We start from the raw sequence: 24,392 nt of genomic DNA, 5'->3' as shown, positions 1-24,392 counted from the left end.
ACCACTGGCGACAACATCGATGTACTGTGGAGACCTCACGCCCCACGTGTTGAGCAATTCGGCGGTACGTCCACCCGGCCTCCCGCATGCCCACTATACGCCCTCGCTCAAGGTCCGTCAACTGCACGTACGGTTCACGTCCACGCTGTCGCGGCATGCTACCAGTGTTAAAGACTGCGACGGAGCTCCGTATGCCACGGCAAACTGGCTGACACTGACGGCGGCGGTGCACAAATGCTGCGCAGCTAGCGCCATTCGACGGCCAACACCGCGGTTCCTGGTGTGTCCGCTGTGCCGTGCGTGTGATCATTGCTTGTACAGCCCTCTCGCAGTGTCCGGAGCAAGTATGGTGGGTCTGACACACCGGTGTCAATGTGTTCTTTTTTCCATTTCCAGGAGTGTATTTATACGACTTCCTGGACGCACTTTACTGTGACTTTCGTGTTTCATTAGATCTGAATTTCTGTTCATATAGTCTTATAGTGATGAAAGACCTGCTACATCACCTGTCAATAAAGTGTCGTTGTGCTTGAGGGTAGTGCATTTTTTCCCAGTAGTGTATACGAGATTACAAAATGCAAGATACACTGCCTGACGTAAAAGGTGAAGCAACCAGAGGACATGGTCGGGTATCAATGTAACTTCGCACACTTACACACCAACGGCAAGTTTGTAAATATCTGGAGATGCAATTCTCTGTGACTCATAAAACGGCAGCCAGGGTACAGTGTTGGTGTTTAGTATTGTTACCACGCCTTGTAGTATTTAAAAAAGGGAGTGAATAGTGACGGATGTTGACTGATCACTGTGAAGGACATGGAGAAGCTGCGTACTCGTGTGAGATAGCGTTATGCTTTTGGCCGTCTGGTCCAGTTATTCAGTATTCAAACAAATGATAATGGACTATCTCTTATATATTTTTCCTCAAGTAATGGACTGAGAAGTACTATTTTTCTTTAGAGGGCGAGGACACACATCAGCAACAGATTATGCGATGGCCAACATTAATATATGAATGCAAGTTCAGGGTGTTTGTGTTTTCAGAGGTTGCGACATTTCATAGGATCTCTACATACCAGTGGCAAAAATAGCTATGCTCTCTGGATGGAAAAAAAAAAACAGAGTTGAGACAAGAAGGGAGAAGGTTTTGCGGTATACGTATTACAGGATGAGAGCATAAAACATCTACAGCAAATATTTGTCCAATTCAGACAGACACAAGTTTGGAAATCGAATAAGTAAATATTAAAAACAGTGTATTGAACAGACCGCAAATGAGTCAGTAGGAAAAGAGAATCAGAAAAGAAGAAGGAACTCAGAATATGGAGCGAAGACATAGCAAAATCAGTCTAGGAAAGAAAACGACCGTGTCACATATATCACAGACGAAAAGACAATCTGCGAAATAAGAATATAAAGATAAAAGAAATAAAGTAAAAATCACTGTCAAGAAACCGAAAAAAGAATCCTGGAGTAAATTTGTGAGCAGAGTTGAACATGACAGCCATGGAAGGCAGTCTGTATCTTACAGGATGAAGCGTTGAAATTAAACAGAAAAAAAGACAAAGTTAAATATGAATCAGAATAAAAATGGATTGCACATTATGAACAGCTCTGGTGCAATAAACACCTAGCTGTAGGGGAAGACCCCTTACAACGGATGAACCATATGACGCCTATCTCAAAACGATCCAAGAAATAAACACGACCCTTAAAAAAGTAATGAAACCGGAAAGCAGCAGGCTCCAACGGCATAAATGCCACTTACTTAAATACTGGGGATTATTATTAAAACTTAAACTTCTTGATTTACGTAATATGTGTTGGCAAAGACATCAAATCCCAAAACTATGGAGAGCTTCACATGTCTTTAAAAAAGGATAAGTAAATGAATGCAACAATTTTCATGGAATAGCATTAGCGGACGCAGCTTATAAGATTTACGCCGAGTAATAAATCAAGGTGTACAAATTATCGCCGAAATTTATTATCTGAATAACAAAATGGTTTCAGAAAAGCAAGATCCTGCACTGATAATGTTTTCATACTTAAATAAATCTTAGAAGAACAAAGAGAGTTCAATAGAGAAACATACATCGCCTTTATAGGATTAGAGAGAGCCCACTTCGACCATGTAGACGGGAAGATATTATGGAACAGGCATGGATATCGTCCGTAGCTAATCAAGTTGATAGAAATCCTATGTAAACGTACAAAAGTTTGAATAAAGACTCACCATGCGGTATCAGAAGATAGCAATAAACGAAGGGGTTTGACAAGAGTGTAGCTTATCACCCATACTTTTCAGTATATGCATTGATGATACGATTGAAACATGGAAACAACAAAGTGACCCGGGATTGAGATTACAACATAAAATATTTTTTAATACGAGGTCCATCTATAGACTGAACTAGATTTCTGAAGAATACAATATAAAAATATGAATTCCGCAATAAAAAACGGTGACTTCCAAAGGGACAAAACTGCCGAGAACTGAGAGCGTAATAAGAAACACACGCACTGTACAAGTTAGTCACTTGAGTTACCTTGGAAATATTATGAGCTACCAGAGTGAAATCGATACTGAAAACAAACTCTAGCAATATCGAATTGTATAAGAAACAATCAAGAGAACATGGAGAAATAAAGCGAGAAAAGACACAAAAATAAAGTTTTATAAAGTAATAGCCACCCCACATTGCTTTTGGAAGCGAAACCTGGACAACTACTGAAAAGGCAGAAAGTAGAAACCAAGCGGCAGAAATGAAATTTCTAAGAGGAGTTAAGGGTGGTAGAAGATTAAGTAAACTACGAAACGAGACATAGGAGCAGAGCTTTGGATATTTGGTACACAAAGAATGCCAGATTCGAGACTACCAAACAACCTTTAAAATTTAAAACTTTAGGTACACGATCAGTAGGAACACCAAGAAAAGTATGGCTGGTACTTAGAAGACACAACAAGTCTATGACCTAGACCATGATGAAAGAAGAAAAAGAATTTCGATGTCACAGTGGTTCCGTTTTGGACATCATGGGGACGCCAGGGCAGGTATAATAGTCAAAGTTTCTGTCGACCACGTCTGATCAGTGAAAGGGATGACTGTCGTATTGGGCACCAGCCACACTGGAACCCCTTCAAAACTACGCCTGCCACCCAAAAACATGTAGTGGTCTCCCTGTAACTTACTCTGTCTTCCGGCACCAATGTTTGGAGTGCACCAGCACTCTATGTGACACGATCGTGACGTGCAAAAACTGTCGTTAAAACCACAGCGCAAATTGCTGAGTTTGTAACGGTGCTATGGTCGGAAAGCGTGGATTACCCATGAATGGTCTGGCATTGTGTTTAGCGGGCTAGGTGACCATGGTCGGCTAGTATGGCGGTGACCTGGGGAGAGGTCTCAGTCTTGAAATGTGTTTGAAAGTCACAGCGGTGTTACTCCTGGTGTCAAGTTGTGGAGAGCCACGGCCGGTAGCGATTGAGGGAACTCTGACGCCACGTCAGGGACATCTTGCGTCATCATGTCCATCGTGGTGGTTTTTTCAGTAGAGCCTTGCTGGTGTCGCCTTGATTTGTCCACGTGATGTTCAGGTACTCATCTGGCCAGAAAGAGTCCCAGATCTGTCACTGTTACATCTGTGGCATCACCTCGGACGTAATCTCTGTCCCTGTGCCAGTATACAGGATCTCAAGAACTAGTTACAACAGGTGTGGGCGAGCTTGCCTCAGCAGCAGAGATACAACGGCTTTATGACACCTTTCCCAACTGAACCAGCGCGTGCATGCAGGCCAGAGGGACAGCAACCGCATGATGGTAGGTAGGATCATATTGCTGAGTTCTTTGCCGATTTCATTCGATATTGTAATCACTGGAATAACATCGCATACCCTGTCAATCCGTGAACTGTCAGTTTGTACCTTCCTACCATTCTCAGTGCTTCACGTCTTGGGTCAGTCAATGTACACTGTGTGATTGAAAGTTTTGTGACGGCCTTCGTAGCGACAAACAATTCGCTGTAGAAACGGCTTACGAAGTCACCGCCACACTTTTAATAGCGGGCCGACCGGTCCGCTGGAACAGTGAACAGAATGATGAAACCCCAAACACTCGGATTAAATGAAAGTCGGTACTTATCTTTATTAACGACGATACAGAACACAGTGGTGAACATGGTCTACAGAAATCTGTCTAGTTCGAGTCGGAGCGGCTTGGTCAGCGTCGGCTGACGACAAACAACAACTCTGCTGCGATGAACACACAACTGACTAGCAGGTACACAATTCGGTGGCGAGTCTTCAACTGAGCGGCGAATCCAGAACTGTCCTAGCGCTCGCGACTCCAGCGCTTAAGAAGCCAGAAGCCAGCGGTGGCGCGCGCAGACTTGCGGCGATTTCCTGTATCGCTGGCGCTGCTTATGTGGACGGCGTCCGGACTTTGATGCTGCCAACCTTTTTGGCAGCGGGCTCGGTTGGCATTACTGGCTAGGATATAACACTCCTCCCCCCCAAATCGCCGCACCGTCGTTGAATAATGACGTGGCGAGCGTCGACGGCGGGGGAGGGGTCTGGCCGCAGACGTAGCAGAAGAGACCGGGGCGGAGACTGTTGTCGGTGGCAGTCCCCGGTCCGCACCCCAGCATTGGCTGCGCGGGGCCTCGGGAAACATCGACTGAAAACCGAGGTCAGGGTGCACGCCTGTGACCACGGGCGCAGCTTCTGGTACTGGACGCGACGGGGCGTCGGGACCCACGAAGAGAGGCAGCGTCTCCTGACGCTGCGTCGACGGCTGCTGAGTGGGCGCCGGACAAGGCGCTGCGGTGTCAGACTCCTTGGGGGTGCCCAAGGAAAGCGGCTGCAGTACAGGCTGCACAGCCACCGCTTGGGAAGGCGGCCCGGCTGAGGGGTCGACGTCCATCAGCTCCGAAGGCGGTGGCGACTGAAGAGGGACCGCAGGCGCCGGAGCGACCACCCGGGGCGCTCCCGCATGAAGCTGCGCGGGAGGCATCAACGGGACGGGCTGTCGGCGTGGTAGCGGCGACGGCTGCTGCTGCTGCCCTGGGGGCGGCAGCGAAGTCGGAAGGCGCGGCTGGAACCCGCCGCGGACCAAATCTGTGGACAAAGAACGAGCGGCAGAATCCGGGCGGCCAGCGCGGCGCAACTGGTTCTGATGCCTCCTGTGCACCCCAGTAGCACCTTGAACAGTATAAAAAACGCGACCCTGGACACTTATCACGGTACCACGTTCCCAACGACGGCGACCGTGATAAACTCTGAAAAAAACGGCGTCGTTGCGCTGAAAACGCGTGCGAAGCTCAGAAGTAGGGTGCGATGACGACGGCCGTGGAGAAGCTCCGCAGGCGAAGGGCCGTCGCGTGGCGTGGTCCGGTACGACGACAGGAACGTGATGAGGGCCTGCTGACGAGAGTGCGTAGCACGAAGGCGGTCCATATGATCCTTGAATGTGCGTACAAAACGCTCCGCTGCACCATTCGATTGAGGGTGGAACGGCGGAGTAAGAACATGGCGAATGCCATTGGCAGAACAAAAACCTTCAAATTCAGCAGAGGTAAATTGTGGACCATTGTCAGACACTAAAACTTCTGGAAGACCCTCAATACAAAAAATTGAAGTCAACGCCTGTATAGTTTGTGCAGACGTTGTAGACTGCATGGGCACAACAAACGGAAAATTACTAAATGCATCTATCACGATGAGCCAACGAGAATGCCAATATGGACCAGCGAAATCAATATGTACTCGCTGCCAGGGACCGGCAGGGCGTGCCCACTCAAAATAGCGTTGAGGCGGAGCAGCTTGGTGTTCGGCACACGTCGAACAATCTGTAGACATCTGCGTAATCTGCTTATCAATGCCGATCCATGTACAATGACGGCGGGCAAGCTGCTTGGTGCGGACCACTCCCCAATGACCTTGATGCAACAAGTCGAGGACCTTGGATTGGAGCACTTGGGGAACCACTACACGAAGCTGGTCATTCTCGGTGCGTAACAGCAAAACTCCGTGCGAAACAGACAACAGATGACGTTGCGGATAATAGCGACGAACCACAGGATCCGATATGTCCTTTGCCTTGGACGGCCAACCACGTTGAACAAAACGTAATAGTAAACTCAGATGAGGATCCGTAGCTGTCTCACGTGCCACCTGACGATAATCAATCGGAAAATCCCGGAGGGATTGATGCTCATCGGCGTCAATCTGATGGCAATAGTCGTCAGAGGAATCGAAGACATCATCCGCAGCAATCGGCAATCTAGAAAGCGCGTCAGCGTTTGCATGCTGAGCTGTAGGGCGATACAGTATCTCATACTGGTATTGTGATAACAAAAGAGCCCAACGTTGTAGTCTCTGAGCCGTCCGCTGAGGAACTGGTTTAGACGGATGAAACAGTGACGTCAGGGGCTTGTGATCTGTTACTAAATAGAATGGTCTACCATAGAGGTAGTGATGGAATTTTGTGACACCGAACACAATAGCCAACGCTTCCTTGTCCAATTGGCTATAATTACACTGAGCTTTGTTTAGCAATTTAGAGGCGAACGCAATAGGACGTTCGGTGTTACCGACTCGGTGAGACAACACAGCACCGAGGCCGAAAGAAGAGGCATCACAAGCTAACACCAGAGGCTTGTTAGGGTCGTAATGGACCAGACAACGATCATTCAATAAAGCCTCTTTTAGCTGCTGAAAGGCTGATTGGCAATCAGCTGACCACACAAACGGAACATTCTTACGGCGGAGACGATGCAACGGTGCAGCAATCTGTGATGCATTAGGTATAAACCTAATATAATATGTCAATTTGCCAAGAACTGCTTGCAATTCATGCAGATTGCGAGGGGCGGGCAAATCACGAATAGCTGCTAAATGTGACTGGGAGGGATGAATGCCTTGAGCATTAATAACATGTCCCAGATACTCCAACTCCGTAAGGAAAAATGAACATTTATCGATGTTGCAACGTAGGCCTGCCTGAGACAACACTGTAAACAAACACTCCAAATTACGGAAATGTTCAGCAGGCGTCCGACCGGACACAACAATATCGTCTAAATAGTTGCAACACGATGGCACATTAGCCAGAAGTTGTGACAAAAAACGCCGAAAAACAGCTGGAGCTGACGCACAACCAAAAGGCAAACGCAGAAAACGGAACAACCCCAACGACGTGTTTATGACAAAATACTGTTGTGATTGCTCGTCGAGGGGCAATTGCAAATATGCTTCACGGAGATCAATTTTGGAAAAGAAACGAGCTTCCCCTAACTTATCCATCAGCTCGTCCGGTCTAGGTAAAGGAAAAGAATCAATGACAGTCTGAGGATTAACTGTAGACTTAAAATCAGCACACAAACGTAACTTGCCGGACGGTTTCTTTATAATAACTAAGGGAGAAGCCCACTGGCTCGCTGAAACGGGTTGAATAACACCGTCGTTTTGCCAACGACGAAGTTCATCTTCTACAGGTGCCCGGAGGGCGTGAGGCACTGGACGAGCACGAAAAAATCGAGGCTGAGCATTATCTTTTAACGTAATATGAGCGGCAAAGTTCGCAGCACAACCGAGTTCGTCTTTAAATATGTCACTGTATCGTTTACACAATTCGGTTATGCTGTCTTGAGGAACAACAACAGAATTAAGTTGCAACACATTGTCTTGGATAGACAGGCCAAACAAGTCAAAACAGTCTAATCCGAAAATGTTTACACTGTCTGTAGCGCGGAGCACTGTGAATGAAACTGTTTTTGTGTTGCCCCGGAATGTGGCTGGCACGCTACATACACCTAACACAGGAATGTGTTCGCCACTATAAGTAGCCAAAGAATGTTTTGCCGCTGAAAGTTTAGGGCGGCCGATAGCCGCATACGTAGCACTATTTATGAGAGTCACAGACGCACCAGTGTCTAATTGAAAATTGAAGGTCTTATCCTGGATGCGTAGCTTCACAAATAGTTTATTACACTGCCTCTGGATCGGAGCATTGGAGGCGGAAGACACAAAATCAGCGCGTTTAGCGCGTGTTCGCTGCTTACGACAACTCGTGGGTTGGGCGGGTGGAACAACAACTCCCGCTTCACTTGCAGTCTGTACATTACTTTTTACAGCGTTTGAATTACGCTTGGGTCGCATAGCAGAGGGCTGGGTGGGTGGCTGATGGCGAACAAGTTTAGTACCCACACGAACCGTGGAAGAGTCTTTAAACGCGACCTTCTGGGCGGGCTGGCTTTGAAGAACATGAATATCCATGGGCTGGGCAGCACTAGAATTGTTCTTGCGTTTACGCAAACAAACAGTTTGGATGTGTCCTTTCCTTTGACAAAAGTGACAAACCGCGTTTCGTAACGGGCAACGTTCACGAGGATGAGCAAGAACACACTTAGGGCAAGACTTAAGTCTATCATTTTGCACACGCGGCTGACGAATGTGTTTAACATGACGCAGCCGGCTAGTGTTTACAGTCTGACTCTGCCGGTGGGGCCGCGGGCGTGACATAACTTGCTTAGCACAGGCAATTTGAGAAATACATGGCTGATCTAACGCACACTCAGCATAGTCAAAAGTATCTTGGGCTTCAATAATGTTCATCACAGTCCCTAATGACGGGTCAGGCAACTTTAAGATAGCAGCACGAATACGAGAATCTGCAATGTTTTGAGTAATAGCGTCGCGTAACATGACATCACTGTAGGAAGCTCCACACACACAATTAAATCGGCACTGACGGGTGAGGCCCCGTAAATCTGTTAACCACTGTTTATTAGATTGATGTGGCAGTTTCTTTAATCTGAAGAACTTGAATCTCGCCGCTGCCACATGAACTCGCGACTCGAAATACTCAGCAAGCTTGGTAACAACAACGTCATAGTCTAAAGCTTCTGGCTTGGATTCCGGGAACAACTTACAAAGGAGTCTATAGACTTCCACGCCTGCAGTGGAAATTAAATAAAGCTGCCGCTCATTACCTGTGATTTTGTAGACTAACATGTGCGCCTGAAACTGCGCGAAATATTCTTGCCATTCTTCTCGTGATGCCTCAAAAGCACGAAAAGGCGGTGCTGCCTGTGCTTGTTCGTTGTGTGGTGGTGGATTAGCCGCTTGTTTGGCGATTGCTTCCACCAGACCTTGTATTTGCTGACTCTGTAACAAGATCAACTGTTGTAATTCGGCAGACATTGTGAACACAAATTAGACCAGCCCCCAAAATTCTATCTCAAGAAACAAGTTGAACCAGCCCTGCACACGAGTTCGGAAGTCCTCGTCGCCAGTTTTGTGACGGCCTTCGTAGGGACAAACAATTCGCTGTAGAAACGGCTTACGAAGTCACCGCCACACTTTTATAAGCGGGCCGACCGGTCCGCTGGAACAGTGAACAGAATGATGAAACCCCAAACACTCGGATTAAATGAAAGTCGGTACTTATCTTTATTAACGACGATACAGAACACAGTGGTGAACATGGTCTACAGAAATCTGTCTAGTTCGAGTCGGAGCGGCTTGGTCAGCGTCGGCTGACGACAAACAACAACTCTGCTGCGATGAACACACAACTGACTAGCAGGTACACAATTCGGTGGCGAGTCTTCAACTGAGCGGCGAATCCAGAACTGTCCTAGCGCTCGCGACTCCAGCGCTTAAGAAGCCAGAAGCCAGCGGTGGCGCGCGCAGACTTGCGGCGATTTCCTGTATCGCTGGCGCTGCTTATGCGGACGGCGTCCGGACTTTGATGCTGCCAACCTTTTTGGCAGCGGGCTCGGTTGGCATTACTGGCTAGGATATAACAGAAAGTATCCAGACACCTGGCTGAAAATGACTTACAACTTCGTGGCGCACTCCATCGGTAATGCTGAAATTCAGTATGGTGTTGGCTCATCTTTAGCCATGATGACAATTGACACTCTCTCAGGCATACGTTAAATCATGTGCTGGAAGGTTTCTTGGGGAATGGCAGTCCATTCTTCACGGAGCGCTGCAGTGAGGAGAGTTGTCAGGAGTCTGTGTAGGCCAGTCCATTACAGGGATGTTATTGTCGCTTAACCACTCCGCCACAAGCCCTGCATTATCAACAGGTGCTCGATCGTGGTCAAATATGCAATCGCCATCCCCGAATTGCTCTTAAACAGTGGGAAGCGAGAAGGTGCCTAAAACATCAACGTACGCCTGTGCTGTGATAGTGTCACGCAAAACAACAAGGGGTGCAAGCTCCCCACCATGAAAAGCACGACCACACCATAACACCACCGCCACTGAATTTTACTATTGGCACTACACACGCTGCCAGATGAAGTGCACAGGACATTCGCCATATCCACACCTTGCGATCGGATCGCCATATTGTATCCCCTCTCCACACAACATTTTTTCACTGTTACGTCGTCCAATGTTTACGCTCTTAGCACCAGGGGAGGCGTCGTTTGGCATTTACCGGCGTGATGTGTGGCTTATGAGCAGCCGCTCGACCATGAAATCCAAGTTTTCTCACCTCCCACATAACTGTAATAGTACTTGCAATGGATACTGAAGCAGTTTGGAATTCCTGAATGATGGCCTGGGTAGATGTCTGCCTATTACACATTACGACGAGAGGCACCAAAGAAAGCAGTTCTGCTGGAAGCCAAGTTCAAGACCCTCACTGAGTTGGCATGTTCGTCGACTCCGGACGGACATGGTCAACACGAGTGGCGGTGGCCTGTGGACAACAACCTGTTGGAGTGGGTTCCACATACTGCGGTCGCACACACCGTATGGCAGGAGGGCGAGGAATGGCTGTTGCGTATTGCAAAAGACGCAGTAACAGTGCTTATAAGTTAGTGTTGGAATGGGTGGTGTTCTTATTTTCAAGTCGCAATATTATATCCAGAATTGCATTAACTGAAGTCAATGTTATCCCGCTTCGGCCGGAAGTTGTGAACATCGAGTTACGGCTTGCACTTGGGGCCATGATAAGTGAGTATTGCGTACTGATTTCGGGGCGTCCTAAAGTGAATAATGTGGTATAAAGCAAGCCGGTTCATATATCTAAGTTCAGAGAGCATGATCGTGCACAAGTTAAATGCAAAAAAAAATTCTTGTGCACTACGTGGTATTTATGTTGATTCTGTACGGTTCTTGTTGTTGAACCGGTGATTCATTCATGTGTATTGTGTACTGCTATACTCGCATGTATAAAACAATTCTTTATGTATGTACGTGGTGATCCCTTAGACGTGAGGGGGGACAGTTGTGTAGCATATTGATAACTGGTGTTTTGGTGATTGGGGGCAGTTATCTGCAGCAAAGCAAGAAGGGTTTAGCAGCGATTTTACTCAATTTTCTATTATACGTGAATATTTACTGGTATTACAAGTTACCATTGTCGTAACTAAAGGCCAAATGCCGTATACTGTAGAATGTTACATCGTTATTTGATTTGCCAATGTGAGGCCAGAGTGAATGGTGTTGTATTAATTTTCATTATTATTTCAAGAAGATATTTTTAGTTGTTCAACCCTTCTTCAAGTTTATTCGGGTCACAAGGAATATTTTGTTTATAATAGAGTTTTCTATGTTTGTCAGTAACATCCCGCCGAAACCGCACTCCATCTAAACCTCACGCTACAAATTTGAAACTATCACATGAAACTATAGGGATAGAGGAAGAATCAACAGTACAATACTAGAGCCAAGAAGGAACGAGAAGAACTTAATACCAAGAAACACAGGCTAGAATTAAAAAGATTGTAAGAGAGAGTTGGTAACACAGAACGAGCTTGTAAATCGGAAACGTAGTGGCGAAATTAAAAGAAAAATTCAGCAATGAAATTAATATTCCTTGTGACAGAATATAAATGGTTTAAGTCCGTGATGACACTGCTGTCCTCTGCAATGAAGACGGAAGACTTCCGGTATAAGGAATCGCCTTTATTCTGAGAAATCCCTTGTCAAAGAACGCGGGGGAGCGACATAATTCTTCCCGTGGAGTGGGAAACCGCGAAAAAATCAACATTACAATGGGGGACGAAATGAAAGAATTTCGGTTCCTTGGAAATAAAATTTGCACCTGACTAGCAAAGCCAGGAGGATGTAAGAAGCAGCTTAGCACAGACAAAACATGGTACCAAAATACGTTTATTAGAGGCAAACATAAGAAAAACGTTTCTGAGACTATACGTCTGTCTTAAAGTGTTGTATCGAACTGAATCATGGACTATGGGAAAACCTAAAATGAAGAGAGTGGATGTGTATGAGATGCGGTCTTACAGAAGAATGCTGACAGCTAAGTGAAGCGATAGGAAATGAGTATCCTGGGAGAAGTAGCGTGGAAGGGAATATTTAGAAAAAAACCAAGTAGATGGACAATACGATAAGGCATGTGTTAAAGACATCATGGAATTACGTATATGGTAGTATCAGAGCTGTAGAGATCCAAAATCATACGGGAAACTAGAGATTGTAATTAGTGGCGATTTATTCGTACAGGACAGAACTCGTAGTATCGGGGACCCCACAGCCACAATGCCCAATTTTTCGTCGTAAAATTAATGGTATCAACTTTTTAAAATATTAATTTTGTTTAAAATTATCAACACATAAACTTGGATAACTTAAGACTATGACCTCTGGAAGATACTTTTTCTTCCATTTTTTTGGTCCTTACCAGAGCATGTTTCGACAACTATGTGTCATCTTCAGTTGATCTTGTTTTTGTTCCCGGTAAATATTACACAAGATGTTTTGTTAGATTTTCGTTTAACGCCTAAATACTGTAACAAGGTTATATGTAACTTATTTCTGATTGCTTACCCGAAAATGCATTAATTTTGAAGATGAAGTTATACGTTTAGGCTTCCTTTTATGGTTTCAATCGTTCAATATCACGTCATATGCAGAGCAGGTGGAAAAATAAGCTTCTCTGATCAACGCGTAGTTATTTTCGTATACCTCTCCCGAGAGTAGCAGCACTGGACGTTCAGTTAATTTCGTTAATCTGTGTGTCAGTATCTGGACCAGCGAGCAGTTCCAGCTAGTCAGTAATTAAGTAGAATGATAAGAACCTTGAATAGTGGTTTCTCTACTCCCATTTAGTAGAAACAGAATGGCAATAGCTTGGTCACTTGGTCAGTTTAAAAGTATATAGGACATAAGTAGATAGTGACCTAAAAATGTTATTTCACTTTTATGATGATAGACTTATTATCCGAAAAACGTAAGCTATTGTCTAAATTAATGAAATGGGAACAACAAGTTAAATAATCCGTTTAAGACAATCGAATACTCATTTAGGAAAAGGGGCCTAAAGAACTATATGAACTAAATTTATAACAGTCGAGGGGCATGAAGGAGAAGCAGTGGTTGGGAAGGGAGTGAGACAGGGTGGTAGCCTCTGTATATTGAGCAAGCAGTAAAGGAAACAAACGAAAAATTCGGAGTAGGAATTCAAATCCATGGAGAAGAAATAAAAACTTTGAGGTTTGGCAATGACATTGCAATTCTGTCAGAGGCAGCAAAGGACCTGGAAGAGCAGTCGAACGGAATGGACAGTGTCTTGAAAGGTGGATATCAGATGAACATCAACAAAAGAAAAACGAGGATCATGGAATGTAGTCTAATTAAATCAGGTGATGCTGAGCGAATTAGATTAGGAAATGAGACACTTAAAGTAGTAGATGAGGTTTGCTATTTGGGGAGCAAAATAACTGATGATGGTCGAAGTTGAGAGGATATAAAATGTAGTCTGGCAATGGCGAGGAAAGCGTTTCTGACAAAGAGAAATTTGTTAACATCGAATATAGATTTATGTGTGACGAAGTCATTTCTGAGAGTATTTGTATGGAGTGTACCCATGTATGGAAGTGAAACATGGACGATAAATAGTTTGGACAAGAAGAGAATAGAAGCTTTCGAAATGCGGTGCCACAGAAGAATGCTGAAGATTAGATGGGTAGATCACATAAGTACTGAATATAACTGGGGAGAAGAGGAATTCGTGGCACAACTTGACTAGAAGAAGGGATTGGTTGGTAGGACATGCTCTGAGGCATCGAGGGATCACCAATTTAGTACTGGAGGGCAGTCTAGGGGTTAAAAATCGCACAGGGAGATCAAGATATGAATACAATAAGCAAATTCAGAGGGATGTAGGTTTCAGTAGGTACTGGGAGATGAAGAAGCTTTCACAGGATAGAGTAGCATGGAGAGTTTTGTATCCCGCCTGGAAGGCGGCGCGTGGGTAGGAGCAGGAGCAGGAAAAATACGTCGGTACTGTACGTAAGTAAAAGTGGTTTACTGGTGCAAAAAACAATTTAATACATGGTTACATAACTTTCAATGGGGTGCGATGCTGAGACCCGTCGTATGTAGAGCAAAGCTGAATCGAAGTGTGCCGGCCGTCTGCTCTTGATCGAATGGGTAGAATCTCTAGCGGAGCTCGTAGAGCTGATCTACGCCTGCTAGAGGGCGCTGTCGTCGTTGTCTGTCGTAGTGCCAACTTAACTGTCAGCTGCCAAATCTAGAATTTTCTTGGAGAATCAAGAAAAGATTATATCTGTGTTTGTACATAAGTTATTTGTATCCGAAAAATTGAGAAGCTATTCTGATATCAAAGAATTATGCTGCGCAGCTCACCATTACAAAACACAATGCGGTAAAATGGAAAATCAATATTTCATTTAAGAACGTTCTAAGTGCCATTAACGGAAATTTACTGGTTCTGGGTGCCAATAACTATTTATTCAAACTGCCATTAATGCAGAGACACTACGTCTTATTTGTGATAATACAAATACAGAAACTCAGCAGAAATATTATAACTGGTAGAACTGTAGTCAACAAGAACGTTCTAGTGCCATTCCAGGTAACTGACTTGCTCTAAGTGACAATAAGTAAGTTTTAGTTCCACCTACTATTAATAGAGACATTACGTTTCCTTTGTGATAATACAACTACAGAAATTCAGCAAAAATATTTTAATCAGTACAGCTGTGGTTAACAAGAACCATTTCTCATTCCTTTCACCTTTTCTTTACAAGAGAACAATAAACTTAAATTCGTGAAAAAACCTCTCAGTACTGACCTCTGTTACTTACACAACTCCATTCTTGCGATCCGATGTTGCGATGTTTATTGTAAAGCTCTCTGTTTTGTTGAGGAATAAAAACGTTCGTAGTTAACTGGTCTTTCTATTTCGTGGTTGGTCTTTAAGATACACTACGGCATGGCATACAAGTATACCATGGGTTTCTTGTTTTCAATACACTGACAGTTTCCTAATCTTCTATTTCAGAGTGAGAATTTGAATACCTACATGAGATGGATGAGTATGAAACACTTTGATAATTCTGCATTTAGAGATCTTACATTCCTGCATTGACAACGATGTTCAGCAGCACCTTTAAAATAAAAAAGGCCTGTTGTACGCTTGGGAATTACATGAAATGAGTTCGTAGCTTTAGCTGAGAGAACTCCTTAGCCAAGCATGTTTGGCACAATGACCACACACATTACAGTTATAAACGCCTGCAACATTTTCTCCTTGATATGACACTTGGAACAAGTCTAGAGACATACAACAGATTTCTACGCACACAATAGAATTTTTTGAAAAAATGACATGTAGAACGCTTTCCATTCGTACAAATGAAATGACATACAATGACATCTGCCCTGCATATCGACGGTGTGTTGAGAAATCTAACGTCTGGCATTACCACGAACTAAGCAGTGTGCTTATCGCTAAAACAACCGATTTTCGGCTATATCGTTTTTTTTTTCGCACCAAGCTAACTGTTAAACCGCTCAAAGTAACCAGTTTATGAAATAACTGATTTTCCGTTTTTTATTCGTCTTATTTCCTGCGATAAACGTAGAAATCGAACAAAGAGTAAAACATTTTGACTCTCTCAGTTTCAAGAAACACATAATTAGAATATTAAATTAGTCAAATGAAAGAAAAGTAAGCCCATCTACTGTTCGCTGGTATCGTCGAAACGTGATAAGTGTTTGAATGCTACAAAAAATCGCCAACATTTTTCTATTGATTCAAATTTTTTAAAACTCTGCTCGAAAATCAAGTTGTATTTGGGCATGATAACACTACTTGGAAATTAGGAGTAGTCAGTGCTGAAGGGTGAATATTGGGGTTGAAGAACTGTTTCTCGTGTTAAGCTGTCCTTTTTCAAAGGCTACAAGCAGATAAAGACATATTACGTTGACACAGGCAGCAGATCACCTACTTTCCATTTTGATTGTATATTATGAATGAATTGTTAAGTTTTCAGTTTATTATTGTTGCTATTTCCTTCGTTTTCTTTTATTTATTGGAAATGGCAGACAAATATTTAATTTTTTGAAGCAAATGAGGCAGTGTATTCATTGCTACCTCACTTCGAAAAAGTAGTTCCAGACCAGTGCTGGTACCACTCTGGGATATCTACATATCTGCATTTCTACGTACATACTCCGCAATCCACCATACGGTGCGTGGCGGAGGGTACCTCGTACCACAACTAGCATCTTCTCTCCCTGTTCCACTCCCAAACAGAACGAGGGAAAAATGACTGCCTATTTGCGTCTGTACGAGCCCTAATCTCTTTTGTCGCGTCCCGGCACAGGTCCCGGATGCCAATATAGAGTTGGTGGAGCCTGCGTGGCGCAATCGGGACGTTGACGACAATTATGGGTTTGTGGTTCCCTTCAACTAGTCTTTATTACGGAGGTGAGAGGGAGTAGAATCTCCTGGACTGTCTAAGGGCGTGTAGGAGGTGTAGATACCTTAGACAATACTTCCAATAGGTAGCGGGTACAAAGGGTGAATTGGCAGCACTGAAAACAGTAAGGTGAGATTTCTCCTTTAACGTAATTTATTAAATTAAGATCACAAAGAACATGTGAGGTGTCAGACCCTTCCCCTTACTCTGTATACCTCTATAGATTCAGCCAGAATCTCCACTTTACTCCTCGTTTAAACAAAGGACCCTGATACTATTCACAGGAGACAAGCACCAGCTAGTGGCTTGTTCCTTCTGTTGCTGAAACTAGCTGTAGAGGCTACTTGAGACAGAGACAAACTGTCCCTGTTCAAAACTATTCCACGGTAAAACTTCTACTTAACTGACAGTTGTAGTTGATTCCACCAGAGCATCACCATCTTCTCGTAGTTGCAGTTACTATAAACTCATCAGTAGCGGATGCTACCTTCTCGATGCTGCCGGGCCTTGGGCGCTGCTTGTGCCCTCTTCGACTTCTGCGACGACTCTGCTTCTTGCTGCTCGTGGATGCCCTTAAATACCCATTGTGAAGGTCTGCCCTGCTCGGACGCAGCCCTCGCATCCGCTTTCTCTAACTTATTTTTCGGTCTTCCCGGACATTTCGTCGCTGTGGACCTACATTGGTTTCGATATGTCGGGCCGAGTCCCGGACGGAAAGTTCCTTCTCACCCTCCAAGGTCCGAGAGACGCGCTGTTCGTATCCTCGACGTGTTTACTAGCTCAGGCTATTTGTACTGTGTGACACTTTCCCTTCCGTGTCTGCGGTACTGCGCGGCGTCCGCGTAAGAAATACTGGCTGAACCTTTACATTATGAATAGCTATGTCATTTTGTCAATTAAATCCTCTGGGGACCTGACACTTTTATCTTATCTTTGTGGTCTTTCCGCGAAATATAAGTTGGCGGCAGTAAAATTGTACTGCAGTCAGCCTCGAATGCTGGTTCTCTAACTTTCCTCAGTAGCGATTCACGAAAAGAACGCCCCCTTTCCTATAGAGACTCCCATCCGAGTTCTTGAAGCGTGATGATCAAACCTACCAGTAACAAATCTAGCAGCCCGCATCTGAATTCCTTCTATGTCCTCCCTCAATCCGACCTGATAGGGATCCCAAACGCTCGATCAGTACTCAAGCATAGGTCGTATTAGTGTTTTGTAAGCGGTCTCCTTTACAGATGAACCACATCTTCCCAAAATTCTACCAATGAACCGAAGACGACTATCTGCCTTCCCCACAACTGCCATTACACGCTTGTCCCACTTCATATCGCTCTGCAATGTTACACCCAAATATTTAATCGACGTCGCTGTGTCAAGCGCTACACTACTAATGGAGTATTCAAACATTACAGGATTCTTTTTCCTATTCATCTGCATTAATTCACATTTATCTATATTTAGAGGTAGCTGTCATTCTTTACACCAATCGCAAATCCTGTCGAAGTCATCTTGTATCCTCCTACAGTCACTCAACGACGACACCTTCCCGTACACCACAGCATCATCAGCAAACAGCCGCACATTGCTATCCACCCTATCCAAAAGATCATTTATGTAGGATAGATAACAACAGCGGACCTACCACACTTCCCTGGGACACTCCAGATGATACCCTCACCTCCGATGAACACTCACCATCAAGGACAACGTACTGGGTTCTATTACTTAAGATGTCTTCGAGCCACTCACGTATTTGGGAACCAATCCCATATGCTCGTACCTTAGTTAGTAGCCTGCAGTGGGGCACCGAGTCAAACGCTTTCCGGAAGTCAAGGAATATGGCATCCGTCTGATACCCTTCATCCATGGTTCGCAAGATATCATGTGAATAAAGGATGTCCGCCGACGACAGCGAGGAACTGCCGTACAGACCAGGTGCACGCAAGTCTTGGACTCTGCACCGCTCACGTACATGCATACCTAAAGCCGCGACACACGGCAAAAGGGGCATTATCGTCTCAGCAATGCAGTACCAATTGTGATGCCACGTGTTTGTTCTATCGGCACCCTTATTAAAATAGCACTGATTGCTTTTCCAATTTCCAACAAGAACACAATATTTCAGACCAATGCAAAGCTGAACAGCAAAAGCTACTCACTTTTTAAAAAGGTTTCATTTAAAAACGAAAAATTTTAGCAGCGCTGCTATGGCTAATTGATATCTCGAATTTTTATTACTCGGTTATTAGTAAACATAAGAAAACACCTGTTATAACCGAGATCAAACAAATACCGAGAAATACGGGTTATTCTGAAACAAAATACCGATATGGTTTCTTACCGGTCTGCTTTCCCATCCCTACCACGCATACCGCCACCTCTGCAGCGGCCAACCACTTCCATATTCTCACGTGAGGCTCACGCACCGTGGCTCACTTTCTATTCAGACACGCGCTGACGCAGGGGCCTCGGCGCAGGGGCGCCTAAAGAACTCCAGCGGTCCGCAGAATTAGGGCGGCGTATTGGCCAGAGGGGTCGCCTCGTGGGTCACTGTCCGAGCCTCCCCCCTCCCCCCCCCAAAGTCCTGAGCCTCGGCACCCGCCGGTAGGAATATCGCGACCTCGCAATCCTGGCCTGGCCACTCTCCACACCCCCTATTCATCCACGACGGCTTTAATCCCCCCAGACTTCCGCACGTTCGCAGATTCGTTTCGCCGTAAAACTGAAATCTAAGCGGACCGTCTTTTCCTCTGCTCGCTGTTTAACGCCATGTGCGGAGGCGCGTAAAAGAGAAACGCTGGCCGAGCTGCTCCCTTCTGCGTTCTTTTCTCCCCATACGACTCTGCCGGAAAAAAAAAAGTGCTCGAAGGGAGCGACAGCAGCGGTGGAGTAGCAGGGAGGGATGAAAGAGGGAGTTTACTGCAACACTCCTTTACCAGCCACTGAGCTGCTAAAGCACTGCCTTCCTCACCTCCAAATGCGTGAACATGTTGTTGTGGTCTTCAGTACATGTTGTTGTGGTCTTCAGTCCGAAAACTGGCTTCATGCACCTCTTCTAACTAGTCTGTCCTGAGCAAGCCTCTTCGTCTCTGCAATACTACAGAAAGCTTCATCCATTTGCACCTGCTTACTACAACGCAGTCTTCGTCTCTGTCTATACCCTTTCGTCCCTCCACCCCTTCCCCCCCACCACACACACACACACACACACACACACACACACACACACACACACACTTCCTTCCACCATCACGCTGACCAATTCTTGATGTCTCACAATGAGTCTCATTAACGAAACCCTTCATTTAGTCAAGCCCGGCAATAAATTTCTTTTATTCCGATCAATACTTCCTTATTAGTTATTCAGTCTATCCACCTAATCTTCAGCATTCTTCTGTAGCACCAAATTTCGAATCTTCCATTCTCTTCTTGTCTGAACTGTTTATCGTCAACGTTTCAATTCCGACTATGCTCCAAACAAATACTCTCAGAAAATATTTTCTTGTCCTCAAATCTATATTGGATGCTAATGATTTTCTGTTTTTAAGAATCGCTTTTCTTGCTAATGCCACTGTGCATTTCACATCCTCTTTACTTCGGCCCTTGTCAGTTATTTTGTTGCCGAAATAACAAACTTCATCGATAACTTTTAGTGCCTCCAATAACTACGTAGTCTTCCTCGCGGCCAGAGTCAGTCGACATAAAAGTTTCCTGGGTATGGTCCCGCGTCATATTGTTTAAAACTACTGCTGGAGGAAACCAACGTTTTGGCCACAGTTACAGCGGCCTTCTTCTGGGTCTACTGGTGCGTTCTAGCTACGCAGTGACCCTTATATTTTGATATTACCGTTCACTGTTCGTGCCATTACCTCATGCTTTTAAAAAAGATAATTTATTTCAAAAGAAGAAGGAGAGGGGCCTATATTTTAATAAGTTTTCTCCAGCAGTAGTTGTGTACAATATGACGCGGCACCGGGCATGCACCTTTACTGTATGGTTAAATGATGGCGTCCTCTTGGGTAAAATATTCCGGAGGTAAAATAGTCCCCCATTCGGATCTCCGGGCGGGGACTACTCAAGAGGACGTCATTATCAGGAGGCACAACTTTACAAACAGAAGGGACCGGTTAGTAGGAAATATTCTGAGGCACCAAGGGATCACAAATTTAGCATTGGGGGGCAACGTAGAAGGCAAAAATCGTAGAGGGACACCAAGAGATGAATACACTAAGCAGATTCCGAAGGATGTTGGTTGCAGTAAGTACTGGGAGATGAAGAAGCTTGCACAGGATAGGGTAGCATGGAGAGCTGCATCAAACCAGTCTCAGGACTGAAGACCACAACAACAACAACGATACCCAAAAACTTTTATGTCGACTTTTAGTGCGTCGTTTCTGTATCTAATTCCCTGAGCATTACCTTGTTTAATTTGGCTACATTCCAATAGCCTCATTTTACTACTATGGAGCTCACCTGATAATACATTTTCAATATACTATCCGATACATTCACTTGCCCGTCCAAGTTCTTTGTCGTCTCTGTCAAAGTTACAGGGGTCATTGGCAAATCTCAAAGGATTCTCTCTCAACTTTAACTCCCGTTCTAAACTTCACGCTGGCCCTCTTTATCTCCAGTTCAATGTACAGATTCAATAATAACAGAAAATGGCTACTGCCTGTCTCAGTGCCTTTTCAGCCTTTGCTTCCCTTTCACGTCTGCTTTCTGTACAATTTGTAAATGGCATTTTGCTCTCTAAAGGGTAAAGATCATTGTTACACAACGCAATATCATTCCGATAGACAGTTTTGAACACGAAGCGAAGCTCTGCAGTGGCAATAGACTGGACTCTTATTAGGAAGTAAATCGAGTCAAATCTCACCCGGCCGTCCTGACACAGATTTCCCATTACTTCCCTAAATCACTTAAGGTGAATGTCGATATGTTTCCTTTAAAAAGTTCGCGGCCGATTTCAATCCCCTTCTCTTCCCTAATATGTATTTCTGCTCCATCTGCACTGACGCTCACGGGGCATTAAACTCTACCTTCCTTTCTTGAATCCTGAATTCAATTTTAATCTGGCCAAGAGTATCATACAGGCACATATTTCCGAAGACAAGGTGAGAAACATGCAAACAGCGTAGATGAAAACCTTTACAAATACGTTGGAGAAGGCTAAGCGCCGACTCGCGATTTGGTGGGTCTCTGAGCTCGGTTCTTATTTGGGCTGAGAACATAGGGTAAAAAGTTTTCGGCTTGGCAAGGAGCAGTGGCCATTTGTATTGCCATTCAAAAACGTGTCTTACTAAAGCTATGTTATGGTATATTAAACAAGGTTTGAACGACGAACAGGAGTTGGCGCATAGACAAATTGCGCGAATCGATTAATTCTTTTTTTGAAAAGATGTTGGTCTGAAATTAATGCTCAGCTACTGGCACCATCTGTATGTGCACCGATTGTATTTTTGTGCACATAAGTGAAAAACATGTTTACTGTGTGTACTTGAAGTGCACCACTTCTGTACTTTAAACTTGTACGAATCGGTTCGAACTTTTTCCTTAAGGTAGTTGTATTTCTTGTTGTTGTGGTCTTTAGTCCTGAGACTGTGGTTTGATGCAGCCCTCCATGCTACTCTATCCTGTGCAAGCTTCTTCATCTCCAAGTACCTACTGCAACCTACATCCTTCTGAATCTGCTCAGTGTATTCATCTCTTGGTCTCCCTCTACGATTTTTACCCCAACGCTGCCCTCCAATACTAAATTGCTGATTCCTTGATGCCTCAGAACATGTCTTACCAACCTGTACCTTCTTTTTGTCAAGTTGTGCCACAAACTCCTCTTCTCCCCTGTTCTGTTCAATACCTCCTCATTAGTTACGTGATCTACCCACCTAATCTTCAGCATTCTTCTGTAGCACCACATTTCGAAAGCTTCCATTCTCTTCTTGTCAACACTATTTATCGTCCATGTTAGACTTCCATACAAGGCTACACTCCATAAAATATTTTCAGAAACGACTTCCTGACACTTAAATCTATACTCGATGTTAACAAATTCTCTTCTTCAGAAACGGTTTCCTTGCCATTGCCAGTCTACATTCGATATCCTCTCTACTTCGACCATCATCAGTTATTTTGCTCCCCAAATAGCAAAACTCCTTTACTACTTTAAGTGTCTCATTTCCTAATCTAATTCCCTCAGCATCACCCGACTTAATTCGACTACATTCCATGATCCTCGTTTTGCTTTTGTTGATGTTCATTTTATACCCTCCTTTCAAGACACTGTCCGTTCGCTTCAACAGCTGTTCCAAGTCCTTTTCTGTCTCTGACAGAATTACAATGTCATCGACGAACCTCTAAGTTTTTATTTCTTCTCCACGGATTTTAATTGCCACTCCGATTTTTTCTTTTGTTTCGTTTCCTGCTTGCTTAACATACTGATTGAATAACATCGGGATAGGTTACATCTCAGTCTCACTCCTTTCCCAACCACTGCTTCCCTTTCATGCCCCTCAACTCTTATAACTGCCATCTGGTTTCTGTACAAATTGTAAATAGCCTTTCGCTCCCTGTATTTTACCCCTGCCACCTTCAGAATTTGAAAGAGAGTATTCCAGTTAACGTTGTCAAAAGCTTTCTCTAAGTCTACAAATGCTAGAAACGTAGGTTTGCCTTTCCTTAATCTTTCTTCTAAGATACGTTGTGGGGTTAGTATTGCCTCACGTGTTCCAACATTTCTACGGAATCGAAACTGATCTTCCCCGAGGTCCGCTTCTACCAGTTTTTCCATTCGTCTGTAAAGAATTCGCGTTAGTATTTTGCAGCTGTGACTTATTAAACTGATAGTTCGGTAATTCACACATCTGTCAACACCTGCTTTCTTTGGGATTGGAATTATTATATTCTGAGGGATTTCGCCTGTCTCATACATCTTGCTCACCAGATGGTAGAGTTTTGTCAGGGCTGGCTCTCCCAAGGCTATCAGTGATTCTAATGGAATCTTGTCTACTCCCGCGGCCTTGTTTCGACTTAGGTCTTTCAGTGCTGTGTCAAACTCTTCACGCAGTATCATATCTCCCATTTCATCTTCATCTACATCCTCTTCCATTTGCTTAATATTGCCCTCAAGTACGTCGCCATACTATAGACCCTCTATATACTCCTTCCACCGTTCTGCTTTCCTTTGTTGATATATTCTTGCTTTTTTACACGCCAGCCCTACTTCTTCAGCGCACAGAGAACTCTCTTAGCTGAAATGTGCTGGCACACCTGCATCTTGAATTTATAGGCTGAGGCCTTGATTCTGTACCCAAGATCCAGAAGATTCGCAAACCATAGTTAACAATATATAGTGCAATACGGCTGAAGAGCATACACTAAATAGCTAAAAAGTATTTCTGGGGGTTTAAAATTTCTGGTGCTCGATTTGTTTCTGGGGGGATGACATACGCGTCAAGTTACTTTACTTAACACTATGCATTGTATAACATGAGATAGGTACTAATATTAAAGATTAAAAAAGCGCGAATATGTCAAGATGCTTTGATTTAAATGTCTTTGAAAGTGCTAGGCAAGTCGAAAAGCTGACTCCCTTGTTTCGTATCCCTAAATCTGCACAAGATATATTCACCTTTAAACTGATACAGATTCGAACAACTTGAATCAGGTGTCAATTTGGTCTGTAG

General features: G+C 44.3%; 1 protein-coding gene across 1 annotated transcript in view; it reads right to left on the bottom strand.

Annotated features, from left to right (window-relative positions):
• LOC126237547 (proline-rich protein 2-like) overlaps nucleotides 1–24,392 on the bottom strand; it is a 125,265-nt gene that overhangs the window by 32,990 nt on the left and 67,883 nt on the right. The window contains exon 2 of the mRNA XM_049947733.1: nucleotides 4,585–5,116. Within this exon, the coding sequence (XP_049803690.1) occupies nucleotides 4,585–5,116 (532 nt within the window). The remainder of the gene's footprint in view (nucleotides 1–4,584; nucleotides 5,117–24,392) is intronic.

This window comes from Schistocerca nitens, chromosome 2, assembly GCF_023898315.1.
Source record: "Schistocerca nitens isolate TAMUIC-IGC-003100 chromosome 2, iqSchNite1.1, whole genome shotgun sequence".
In the NCBI taxonomy this organism is placed as follows: Eukaryota; Metazoa; Arthropoda; class Insecta; order Orthoptera; family Acrididae; genus Schistocerca; species Schistocerca nitens.
Note: the sequence above shows the minus strand (reverse complement) of the source record. Positions and strands in the feature narration are given on the sequence as shown.